The sequence below is a fragment of the Hoplias malabaricus genome, chromosome 12, assembly GCF_029633855.1.
Source record: "Hoplias malabaricus isolate fHopMal1 chromosome 12, fHopMal1.hap1, whole genome shotgun sequence".
NCBI lineage: Eukaryota > Metazoa > Chordata > Actinopteri > Characiformes > Erythrinidae > Hoplias > Hoplias malabaricus.
Genome location: NC_089811.1, coordinates 37532880 through 37546116, shown reverse-complemented (window position 1 = coordinate 37546116; position 13237 = coordinate 37532880). Strand labels below are relative to the sequence as shown.

At 43.7% G+C, this 13237-nt stretch overlaps 1 protein-coding gene across 4 annotated transcripts in view; it reads left to right on the top strand.

Moving 5' to 3' along the window:
- The window catches only part of LOC136710550 (plakophilin-4-like), a 164576-nt gene extending 151682 nt beyond the window's left edge, over nucleotides 1–12894 (top strand). For all 4 annotated transcript variants that reach the window (XM_066686161.1, XM_066686159.1, XM_066686158.1 and 1 more), the window contains 11 exons: nucleotides 2831–3014; nucleotides 3562–3679; nucleotides 5893–6084; nucleotides 8607–8780; nucleotides 9011–9161; nucleotides 9792–9984; nucleotides 10108–10192; nucleotides 10669–10786; nucleotides 10950–11081; nucleotides 11416–11489; nucleotides 11949–12894. In XM_066686161.1, coding sequence (XP_066542258.1) covers nucleotides 2831–3014; nucleotides 3562–3679; nucleotides 5893–6084; nucleotides 8607–8780; nucleotides 9011–9161; nucleotides 9792–9984; nucleotides 10108–10192; nucleotides 10669–10786; nucleotides 10950–11081; nucleotides 11416–11489; nucleotides 11949–12191 — 1664 coding nt within the window. In that variant the 3' untranslated portion in view covers nucleotides 12192–12894. The remainder of the gene's footprint in view (nucleotides 1–2830; nucleotides 3015–3561; nucleotides 3680–5892; nucleotides 6085–8606; nucleotides 8781–9010; nucleotides 9162–9791; nucleotides 9985–10107; nucleotides 10193–10668; nucleotides 10787–10949; nucleotides 11082–11415; nucleotides 11490–11948) is intronic.
- The last annotated feature ends 343 nt before the right edge of the window (nucleotides 12895–13237 follow it).

Here is a 13237-nt window from a genome sequence, read left to right as displayed (position 1 = left end):
ACACCAACAATAATTAGATCAATAAAGTATCAATCTATAAATGAGTAACATGAGCTACAACAAGCACGGTGTTGTGTATCTTTGGGAAGACAGTCTCCGTGACACGATAACGGCTGGGAGTTCTGCACTTGGAGAGGAACATCCACACTTCCCAGGAGGAAAACACACTGTGAGTGAAGAAAACCCCTCCTTGTTCGAGGCGTACTCACTGCTCTCTGGCTCCCCCTACAGTCCGCTTTTCTTGGGTGGCCTTCACTGATTGTGAAATAATTCCAGATCACAGACATTTACAGTTCTCTGCTCATTAGTGCAGTAAGGTGCACCAGGCACACGGTGTCGGATGTTGGTATCAGAGCCTCGTTTGTGGTCACGAGTACGAGGAAATGAACACGGAGTCAGGCAAATACTCAGTACCAGTGTCGGTGTTCGTGCACCTCTGCTGTTTTGGAGATGCGTGCTTTTTGTTAGTGCCACGCAGTGTGTTCCAAAGACCAGTTTGCAGTTATGATAATAACGATAGCAGTGTGGCTTTTATCATTGTTTATTTATAATAAAGATGGCTGGACAAACAACACACAACGTTTTTGAATGTTTTTATAATTGCTTATTACCTATTTTATTAGATTATGTAACACAGTTCTACCGCCACAGACCGTGGGGAGGAGGTGGACACAGCTGTTTCTGGTTTGGTTTAGTGGGGGCTGTTCATGATGAGGGATCTACTCATGCTCACAGTGCAGTGAGTGATTTCTGGATCATTTAAGGGTCACAAGGAAGTCCATTTAAACGTCATGGGATTTGTCTTGATGTTTTCTTCGACTGAAAAAGGAATGCCATCTGAAATCAGCTGTTATTTCATGTGAGATGAAGGATGGCTAAGTAACTAGAGCAAGAAAAGTCTTAGGTTTGTGTGAGACACACACACACACACACACACACACACACTGAGGACCCTTCTGCTCTCTGTGGCTGTTAATTGAAAGCACTGTAGAACGAGACACAAACCAGAGCACTCTGTCTGAGGACGATTTAAGAGCTCACAAGGGACCCATCAGAAGAAATTTCCTACACACACACACACACACATCTGCACTGTTGTGGATTTACAGCTGACTACTTAACTGTGTAAATAAGTCGATGTTCTGCTCACAAACCTACATCAAATATAATCTGTAAAAGCTAGAATCCAACCTGCTTCTTCTTTCAGACTTTAATGCAGCCATAAAATGAGTTATAAATTCATGTTCCAGGAGGTATTCCCGAGGAGGGACAGAAGATAATCTTTTTGAAATGAATGCTCTGTATCAAAGGTTCACAAAACCAACGTTAAATAAAATATTGAATGATCTGAAAGCAATTGGATTGAAACATGACCTGGTAGATCCTCAAAACTTACAACATTACAATATCCTCCTTGGTCCAGTCCATCAGCTCCATGTGTGTGTACACGAGCATGGCTCTACACAGTGTTTATACATCTGTAGCTCTGCATACTTAGTCAGGCCCCTTTCATCCTGATCTTCATGGAGGTCATTTTAAAGCTGTGGCTGACTGGGGAATACATACTTGTTTGCTGTGTGTCTCTAGGCTCTGGAATGTGTGTGTATATGGTCAGCCACCGTGTGTGTGTATGTGTGTGTGTGTGTGTGTGTGTGTGCGCTTATGAGACTCTCTTTTTTGTCTCAGTTTGCTTATGTGTCATTTCCATAGCAAAACCACCTGGAGGTTAGGGTGGAGTCAGAGCTGGTGGAGCGCTGTCCCACGTCGGCTCTGAACCCTGTCGCACCTGATCTCTCTCATTCTCCTCATCAGCTGCGGAAAATGTGATGGAAAACCTCACCATTTGCTCTTGTTTACAGCAGAATACATTCTAGTAGTTAGCCTTGAGCTGACACAAGTCTGATCTAATCACAAATGCATTATTTACTCCCCAAGGTTTTAGAGCGAGAGAGAGAGAGAGGGGAGAGACAGGAGACACAGAGAGAGAGGAGAGACAGGAGACAGAGAGAGAGAGAGAGGAGACACAGAGAGAGAGGAGAGACAGGAGACAGAGAGAGAGACAGGAGACACAGAGAAAGAGGAGAGACAGGAGACACAGAGAGAGGAGAGACAGGAGACAGAGAGAGAGAGAGAGGAGAGACAGGAGACACAGAGAGAGAGGAGAGACAGGAGACACAGAGAGAGAGAGGAGAGACAGGAGACACAGAGAGAGAGAGGGAGAGACGGGAGACAGGAGACAGAGAGAAAGGAGAGACGGGAGACACAGAGAGGAGAGACAGGAGAGGAGAGAGAGAGGAGAGACAGGAGACACACACACAGAGAGAGAGAGAGAGAGAGAGAGAGAGGAGAGACAGGAGACACACAGAGAGAGGAGAGACAAGAGAGAGAGGAGAGGAGAGACAGGAGACACAGAGAGAGAGGGGGGAGAGACAGGAGAGAGAGAGAGAGAGAGAGAGAGAGAGAGAGAGAGATTGATTTCGATTTCTTAGGTCTTATCACTCCAGTTCTATAAAAAGCTTGAGAACTAAGGCAGAACCTCAGGCCAGGATACTAACCACCAGTGACTACTGACACAGACGTCTGAGTGTGTGTTGTACTCGTACATATAATAAATAAAGAATATACTCTGAGTTTCCAGTCTGCTGCACTGGACAGTTTTGAATACGTGGCTGTGCCTGACCAGTGCACCTTTATGGGATTATTTTTCTGATGAAATGTATGTCAGAAAACATATGTATAAATGTATAAGGTGTATGCATCATAAACAGAATAAATTACAGAATAGTCTCTCTCTCTCTCTCTCTCTCTCTCTCTCTCTCTCTCTCTGTAGGGGTCCTGTGGAACCTGTCCTCATGTGATGCTGTTAAAATGACAATCGTGCGCGATGCCTTAGCAACTCTGACCAACACTGTGATCATTCCCCACTCTGGCTGGAGCAGCTCGTCCTATGACGATGACCATAAGCTCAAATTTCACTCTTCACTTGTTCTGCGCAACACCACAGGCTGCTTAAGGTACACACACACACACATAACTGCAGCACTACATTGCTCCCTGCTGGAGGAGCTGCATTCACACAGACCACAGTCCATTTCATGTTTTCTTTAAAAAGAGTTGAGGCTTTTAGAGATGTTTTTAATTTTGTGGCAAATGAACAAATCTGAAATGTGACACAAGGCCGTTTTTGTTTAACAAATGAACATTCTCACTTTATGAAACGTACCTCAAACCAACTACATGAAATTATTTGAAGGAAGTGTTTATTTTTATTTCCTGTTTAAAAAATAATAATAATAATAAATAAATCAAGATTTGCCTCCCCTTCCTCTGACGAGGCTTGTGCAGATCACCGTTAGAAATCTGAGAGACATTGAGGATCTTATCCGGCTAAAGAGCGAGCATCCACACACACACACACACACACACACACACACTCTCACACTCACATTCTCTCTGAGCATGTTATTGGAGCCACACGCTCTCCTCCGGTGTCTGAGCCCTCGTTTCTGCTGGATATGAGTCTGTGGAGAGGTGGTGACCCTGGCTTGCTTGTTGCCGTAGAAACCTAAGCTCGGCTGGTGAGGAGGCCAGGAAGCAGATGCGCTGCTGTGAGGGGCTGGTGGACTCTCTTCTGTACGTCATCAAAGCGTGCGTCAGCACCTCCGACTTCGACAGCAAGGTAACACACTCATTCCTAAAAACAGACGGACACCAGACAAAGCTAATCTTTCTCTGTTGCTCCAAAGCATTTTGAAGGCAGATGTGATGATGGAAGACTGATTTTAGATGTTGGTGCTTAGTGAACTGCTTCAAAATCCAACTTTATTTGCATATTGCTTGGACACTATGAATATGTTATTATGATTATTGTGGTCTCAAGCTGTTTGCACATTAACTTTATCCATCCATCCATTATCTGTAACCGCTTGTCCAATTTAGGGTCGCGGGGGGTCCAGAGCCTACCTGGAATCATCGGGCGCAAGGCGGGAATACACCCTGGAGGGGACGCCAGTCCTTCACAGGGCAACACAGACACACACACATTCACACCTACGGACACTTTCAAGTCTCCAATCCACCTGCAACGTGTGTTTTTGGACTGTGGGAGGAAACCGGAGCACCCGGAGGAAACCCACGCGGACACGGGGAGAACACACCAACTCCTCACAGACAGTCACCCGGAGCTGGAATCGAACCCACAACCTCCAGGCCCCTGGAGCTGTGTGACTGCGACACTACCTGCTGCGCCACCGTGCCGCCCACATTAACTTTATATTACAGTATATTACAGTACACCAGTGTGTGAATCCCTTAAACAAGACTGTGTTGGTGGTTTTTTGATTTCAGTGAAGTCCAAGTCAAAATAAGGTTTAACAGGAACTCTGCACACTCTCAGATAGTTCATCTGAGAGCCCATATTTGCTTAAAATTTCACCCAATCCATGAGAAGGAGCTTATTCTGAGCCTGTGGTAGGTTACAGTTTAAAGCACCGAGAGCTTTAAGCTCCACCAAATGAGCGCGCTGCAGTTAAAAGCATTTAATACCCTTAAGTACGTTATTAGACTTTACAGGCTGGAATGCTGCGTGTGTGTGATTCCAGCTCTCCTCCAGTCCTCCTCCCTCACTGCTGCTGGCACCACACGTCTTCATTTCTGCACTGGGTTTGATCTGCATCCCTCTCAATCCCAGCACAAACACTCGGGCAGAATTAAAGTCGTTTATTCAGGCTTCGCTGGCTTCCTCCTGGCTTCTGTTTGGACACTGACGGTATCCGCCGGACACTTAGAGACACTGCGTTACAGTAACAACAGAGCTGGTCAAACAGAGGTCAAGTGTTTTCATTTACACAGTCAGGCACTTATATAAAGGTCAGATGGAAGGTCACCGGGAGTCACTTCTACAGTTAAAATTATATTAGATCCAGCTGCAGTGACATAATCCTTCATCACTGACTGAGACTGTTGGGACATTAGACTGAACTGAACGCGATAATGTGATCTGTCTGCCTCTCTGTCTGTCTGCCTCTTTGTCTCTCTGTCTGTCTATCTGTGTCTGTCTGTCTCTCTGTCTGCCTCTTTGTCTCTCTGTCTGCCTCTTTGTCTCTCTGTCTGTCTAGCTGTGTCTGTCTGTCTGTCTGTCTGCCTCTTTGTCTCTCTGTCTGCCTCTTTGTCTCTCTGTCTGTCTAGCTGTGTCTGTCTGTCTGTCTGTCTGTCTGCCTCTTTGTCTCTCTGTCTGTCTAGCTGTGTCTGTCTGTCTGTCTGTCTGTCTGTCTGCCTCTTTGTCTCTCTGTTGGTCTGTCTCTGTCTGTCTGTCTCTCTGTCTGCCTCTTTGTCTCTCTGTCTGTCTAGCTGTGTCTGTCTGTCTCTCTGTCTGCCTCTTTGTCTCTCTGTCTGCCTCTTTGTCTCTCTGTCTGTCTAGCTGTGTCTGTCTGTCTGTCTGTCTGCCTCTTTATCTCTCTGTCTGTCTAGCTGTGTCTGTCTGTCTGTCTGTCTGTCTGTCTGCCTCTTTGTCTCTCTGTTGGTCTGTCTCTGTCTGTCTGTCTCTCTGTCTGCCTCTTTGTCTCTCTGTCTCTCTATCTGTCTGTCTGTCCTGAGCAGTGTGTATGCAAGGAGCATCTCACAGTAACACTACATTCAAGGCACAATAACGCATTAATTTTGTCTACTTTTCTATTATAATTCCCATTATCTCCTTTAAACACCTAAGATAAGGAGATACACATGGAACAGACCTTTTTAGTGTGTGATTAATATCTTTTGACATTTTGTTTACTAATAAACTGTCTGTGTGCATTAATTGTTTACATCGAACAAAGGGGAAATCATCTTATCGTTTGAGAATTACTCAGTGAATATATTTGTTCTCTCTGTGTCTGTCTTTCTCTTCTTTAGATTGTGGAGAACTGTATTTGCACTCTGCGGAATCTCTCTTACCGGTTGGAGCTTGAGATGCCGCCCTCGCGACTGATAGCCAGTCAGGAGATAGATGGGCTACTGAACTCTGAGTCCCCCAGTAAAGAGGTGGACTACAGCTGCTGGGGGAGGAAGAGGAAGAAAAAAAAGAAGAGCACCCAGGAGGAGCAGGTCAGTTACGGTTTAGGGTTTGTTTATTTAGTGCAGCGTGTGTGGTTTCTCACTAGTGGTAGGTAGGTATTGCAGGTGAGGAGCAAGGAATCAGAAGAAAGGAGCATTTTAATATCTGTCTTTATTAATGTCTTTCTGTTTTTCTCAATGAAAACATGTTAAAAAGACATTAAAAAGGAAACCAGAAAAATGAGGCTTGCCTGGAACCACAGTGAGAAAAATGATGATTAAAGTCGGCACGTTAACTGCGGCGGAACAGCGTAAACAGTACAGGACCGTAGTCGTGTGTATAACGTTTATGACCTGAGAGTGGCAGTATCGAGCACTCAACAGCGTTTTAAAAAGATGTGCAGTGCACAACAGGCTCATTGCAGTCACTAATGCTGTGACGAGGCTGTCATTGTTCACCTGCCGTTGCTCATTCACAGATTGAAAAGTGAAAAACTGCAGCACAGTTTAAATATTAGGCCAATGTTCTGTATTTTTGAACATTGTTGTTAATGTTGTCTCTGGTGTTATAAAGTTAAACTACTGATTTACACAGAGAAGTGGATGTTTCTGTAATCAGAAAACTGTAAACTTGCATGTGTATTTTATTACCATTTTTGAGGGTGATGTGCAGTGCGGAAATTGCCCTTCGTCTGAGGTCGGGAATGATAGAAAAAGTTTGAGAACCACTGCTTTAGTGCAATAAGAGTGTCTTTGTAGTTTCTATATTCCTGAATCATCACAGAGTTGTGAAGTGCTGCTGATGTTAAATTCAATTCAAAATGTATTTATATTGCGTTTTTTACAACTGACGTCACAACGCAGCTTCACAGAATTAGTATCAGAACAGGGGACAGTGCAAATCAACAACCCTCATGAGAACAGCCAAAGGGCAACAGTGGCAAGGAAAACCTCCCTCGAAGCTGAAGGAGGAACCAAGAGTCGCAGGGCACCATCCACCTCTGATCACACTCCTGAATACACTCCTGATCACACTCCTGAATACACTACTGATAACACTCCTGAATACACTACTGATCACACGCCTGAATACACTACTGATTACACTCCTGAATACACTCCTGATCACACTCCTGAATACACTCCTGATCACACTCCTGATCACACTCCTGAATACACTCCTGAATACACTCCTGAATACACTCCTGATCACACTCCTGATCACACTTCTGATCACACTCCTGAATACACTACTGATCACACTACTGATCACACTCCTGAATACATTACTGATCACACTCCTGAATACACTACTGATCACACTCCTGAATACACTTCTGATCACACTCCTGAATACACTTCTGATCACACTCCTGAATACACTTCTGATCACACTCCTGAATACACTACTGATCACACGCCTGAATACACTACTGATCACACGCCTGAATACACTACTGATCACATGCCTGAATACACTACTGATCACATGCCTGAATACACTCCTGATCACACTCCTGATCACACTCCTGATCACACTACTGATCACACTCCTGAATACACTCCTGATCACACTCCTGAATACACTACTGATCACACTCCTGATCACATGCCTGAATACACTACTGATCACATGCCTGAATACACTACTGATCACACTACTGATCACACTCCTGAATACACTACTGATCACACGCCTGAATACACTACTGATTACACGCCTGAATACACTACTGATCACACTCCTGATCGTTTACTGATATTGATACTGATGTTTGTTTCTAAAAAGGATTAATGTTGCATTCTGCCTTCTACAATTTCCTTTTATTTACACCATGGCAATAAACACGTACCTCTTTTACAGTGCAATTAAACTATGTAAACCAAATTGACCCCCTGCTTTTTGTAGTGTTTTGCAATCTTTCCGAGTGAAACTTTATACCGTTTGATGATTAAAGAGTGTGTTACACAAACAAAACCTAATCATCTCTGTTTCAAAAGCATTAAAAGCATTGATCAGTGTTCAGTCCAGAGAGAGGAAAGCAGCTGGAGGTCCGTACAGTATTTATAAGTCTTGCTCTAACTATTTCTCTGCAATTGGTTTATCAGTCAAAACAATTATTTCACCAGGTCATCACTTTGGGAGCATTTGAAAATTGCTGCAGGCACAATTATATCACAGAGCAGTATTTGTCCTACAAAGTGTCCTATATACAGTAGCCTACAGGCACCTGCTAATGGCCGACTGCTCTCTGTAGTATATTTTTATATATATATATATATATATATATATATATATATATATATATATATATATATATATATATATGTATGTTCTAGCTGTACGTTGATGGGTGACTCAGACTCATCCAGATGATGTAAGTGGTATGAGCTTTAAAATTAAGGGATATTAGGGAATTTGATCTATTGTTTAGTCAGCGATTCTAGGCATTTAAGAAATATTTTTAGAAATAATTTGTAAAGCGTGATGTTTACTGATAACTATTAACCGTATATTACCAGAGCAAACTGTAGCAGTTAACTGTGTCTGTGTTGCACTGTGTGTGTTTCAGTGGGATGGTGTAGGACCAATTCCCGGTTTCTCAAAGTCTCCTAAAGGTGCTGAGATGCTGTGGCACCCTGCTGTGGTAAAACCTTACCTCACTTTACTGGCTGAAAGCTCCAACCCTGCAACACTAGAAGGTGCCGCTGGGTCCCTGCAGAACCTCTCCGCTGGCAACTGGAAGGTATGGGGCATTTGTGTGTGTGTGTGTTGCCAACGATGACTGGTTACACACGACACAGAGTTTAAGAATCAGTTTTAAAGATATGGGTTTTTGAGGGAGATTTTAGTTTGGATTGAAAGGATGCTTTCACTGTTTACTGTGGGAAAGGTGTTGAGTAGGATAGCTATGTTTCCTTCTCTGGCTCATTCAGCATTTTGTGTGTGTGTGTGTGGTTGTGTGTGCGTGTGAAGTTCTCAGCATATATCCGTGCAGCAGTACGGAAGGAGAAAGGCCTGCCAATCCTGGTGGAGTTGCTGCGGATGGATAATGACCGTGTGGTGTGTTCTGTCGCCACAGCTCTCAGGAACATGGCACTGGACGTCAGGAACAAGGAGCTCATAGGTCAGAGGACTCTCAGAGTCTGACCTAATTGTATGCAATTTTTAGCAGCCTTTGGAAGGATAATTAAATATTTTTTAATAGAAAAGAAAAAACTGCTAGAAATACTAAATTAAGACTTCGATTTAGACGTTTGTGTTGTGAATTATTGTTTATTTATTCTTCAGTAATAAACACTATGAACTACTGTGAAACAGATTTGTAGGTTTACCGTCCTCTGAGAGGCACTGGTCAAATTGCATATTTTATTGATGTTCTTAGTAAAATTATAAACATACTCTACACAGAACCCAGTTCAGCACACGTTAATGCACAACAAATGATTGTTTAATCACAAACTGTGTGAAAGGAACACATGCACTGTGCAAATAAACAGAAATTGTGCATTGAAATGGTTTGTTTGTTCCATGTAGAGACTGTTATTGTTTGCACTTAAACAGGCATTAAATTAAGCCGTTTGACCAGAGGTATTCAGACTTGTGGAAATGACGTGGTTAATATATTGAAGGACTGAAGGCTTCGGGAGGATAATAATTAGATTTTCTACTTTATTTGATCTGGGAATTAAACGTGTGAATGTGTGTTTCACATTGAAGTGTGTTCAGGTCTAGTCTTATTGTGTGTGTCTAACAGGGAAGTATGCAATGAGGGACTTGGTGAACCGTCTGCCCGGAGGAAGCACTACTCTCCTCTCGGACGAGACGGTGGCAGCCATTTGCTGTACGCTACACGAAGTCTCGAGTAAGAACATGGAGAACGCCAAAGCTCTCGCAGACACGGGCGGCATCGAGAAACTTGTGAACATCACCAAGGGACGAGGCGAGAGGTTGGTGTGCGCGCTTTTACAAACGTCAGGCATCTCCCTGGAGCGTGGTTTTGGTGTTTGATAGTTGGGAGAGGTCAGAATTAGAGTGGTGATTGAGCGGGGTTGTGTTTGGCTTGTGGGCAGGTATTCCATGAAAGTGGTGAAGGCTGCGGCTCAGGTGCTCAACACACTGTGGCAGTACAAAGACCTGCGCACCATCTACAAGAAGGTGAGTAGACCCTTTCTCTAATTACACTCTGAGAGCACTCAGGGATTCGTTTAAAGAAATGTCCCTGGGTTTGAAGGAAAGATTATGGAAAATGTCGCTCATTTTTGTTCATTTGTTGTAGAGGATTCTCCTAAATTTGATAGAGTACCACAGCGAGGGTAGATTCCCACTGCTTCACTTGTCAGGACCAGTGTGGTATGGATATAGTAAATGGAGTCATTTTAATGTTAGGTTTACGTAACTCATTCTAATTACTTACTGAAACTGTAAGAACACAAGGGAAAATACTGAACCCATGAGAACACACTGAACAACCTTAATGTTTTAGAGAGTATCACCCACCTTCATTTTTAATTATGAATTGTATATGTATTGTATATTCTGTAAAGTAATTACAGAATAGCTTTACATGCAGCACTCATACTTCGGCGTGTGTTTGACGCAGAGTGGACTAATATCTGATCTGTTTCTGGTAGGACGGCTGGAATCAGAACCACTTCTTGACTCCTGTGTCTACTCTAGAGCGAGACCGTTTCAAATCCCAGCCCACCTTACCCTCAACCTCGCTGCAGATGTCTCCTGTCCATCAGACAGGTGAGCCGGAGCCGATTCAGAGAGGCCTCAGATGTCTCAGGCTGTAGGAGTGTGCCACAAATATGAACGTGACTTTATCAACAGCAGTAACAGACTCTGAGTGTGTTTTAATCCTCACTGAATGTCTTTAATCAGTAACAGGTTAAATTTGTTCTCTCTGCAGCGGGAAGCGCCACATCATCTCCAGCCATGCTGGGGATTAAGGAGCAGCGCTCTGATTACCAGAGGACACAGTCATCTATGCAATTTTATAACTACCAAGGAGAAAACAGCGTACATAAAACCCCACACACAGGTACGGAGATGTTCCGAACATGAGATCAAACTCATTCTGGTTGCCACTTAAAATGAGCTTAAGATAAAGTTGTTTGCTGCTGAAAATTAGATTAATATTGAAGCTTAAAAATGAGTAGCACATATTGACTGTTTCAGGAGCCACAAATCCAGTACTTCCCTTTAGGTCTAAATGAATGGAAGTGAATTGATTTCTGGGTATCAGATACTACATAAAACCTGATCTGAGCAGCACAACCACATCCGTGGAGTTAGCAGACACTGAGAAGTTTGAATTTTAAAAAGAATATCCTCTAAGTGCTGGGCTTCCTGTCTGACTGGCTTTTTGGTTTCAGGGTCTTCAAAAACATCTCCGTTTTATATCAGCTCCTATTCCTCACCCGGCAGAGAGGAGTCCAGGAGAGCTCAGGTACGTCCCCCTCAGCCCCTTGCCCAAGTTAACAAGCAGTATCTTCCACAGCAGCTTCTAAATCTCAGCTAAACACCATCATTCACGAATGTACGCCAGATTTGTAGCGCTGTCAAAAGCCTGCTATACACTGTGTGATAAGTGCTCGTGTGGGATTACTACATGTCAAAAGATGCAGCATCTGAAATCGTGAATAAATTCTCTGACAAACTGCAGTCTCCAGTGTGTTGGAGTCAGGATATACAATAAAGATTTACAAGCAATAAACCCATAATGAGGGTGAACGATGTTCTGCTGGAGGCCTTCCAGGCTGCGGTGCCTCTTAGCGACATCACACCGAGGGTTTGGACCAGGATTTCAGACGCTGTCAGAGCAACGTTTATTACAGGCACAGAAACCTAGAGAATGTCGTATTGAACTGACCCCAACTCTGCTGTGTGTTGTTTGTGATGCTTGCAGCACATGTACTACACTGATGAGACGAGTCGGAGGAATTACGAGCCCTACAGGATGTACCTGCACTCTCCTCAAGGCTATGAAGAGGCCTATATGGAGGACGCTGTGCAGTACTCCACCGCAGATTACGCCACTCAGCCCCACGCACTCAAAACCACCACCAACTATGTGGACTTTTACTCCACCACCAGGAGACCCTCGTACAGAGCCGAGCAGTACCCCGGCTCGCCGGACTCCTGGGTATAGAGACGAACTCGGCTCCGACGGATTCCCCTAAGAAACACGACAACAGACAGACAACCTTTAACTGTGCGTTTGCTTTTAGGAAACAGATGGTTTGTGAACGTGAGCGATGGAAAAGTGAATAGACAGAACATGTAGCCAAAGATGGAAAAGAAGGAACGTGTGTTTTTATATATGAAAGCAGAGCATAAGTAGATTCATGATGTGTGTGTGTGTGTGTGTGTGTGTGCGCGAGTGAATGGAGGACCTGCTCTATGTTCTACTGAGTTGTGTGATTATTTTCGTGTGACAGCGGCTCGAGGAAGCAGTGGTGGAGGTGCAGAAAGGTTTGCGTCAGAGAATCAGATGGAGAAATGTTTGTTTTTCAGCTGAAAGTGATTATGAACTTGTATCTGTTAAAAAAAAAATCCAAGAAGAAGATAATGATATTAATGATGATAAATAATGATCCAGTGAAATTAGTTTAAACAGAGGGAACAAACCTGTATTTGTACTTCTCGTTGAGATTGTGAATGCCACTGAGTCTTGTACATTTCCTTCAGAATATTGTAAATAGAGAAAAGAGGCTAAAACAGGCCCCCTGGTTAAAGCTCTTTTGCGCTGGAGAGGTGGACTTGTGCCATGTTACAGAGATGTAGAATTCTATAAATATACAGAGCTAAATGCAGGAGTCTGAGGCCTGGCATCATACAATACTACAGCCTATCAGAAGTAATAAAATTCTCTTTGTTTTTTATAAAAATATCAGTTGCAAAATGTCTTTTTGTGGGTATGTGGTCTGGGGTTTTCTCCATACACTGAACAATGACTGCACAGTGCAGTTCTAAATGTACAGACTGTAGTTCAGTACTCAGGACCCCCACAGAGCAGGTGTGATGTGGTGGTGGATCATTCTCAGCGCTGCAGTGACACTGACGTGGTGGTGGTGTGTTAGTGTGTGTTGTGCTGGTGTAGAGTGGATCAGACACAGCAGTGCTGCTGGAGTTTTTAAACCCCTCAGTGTCTGGACTGAGAACAGTCCACCGACCAAAAACATCCAGCCGACAGCG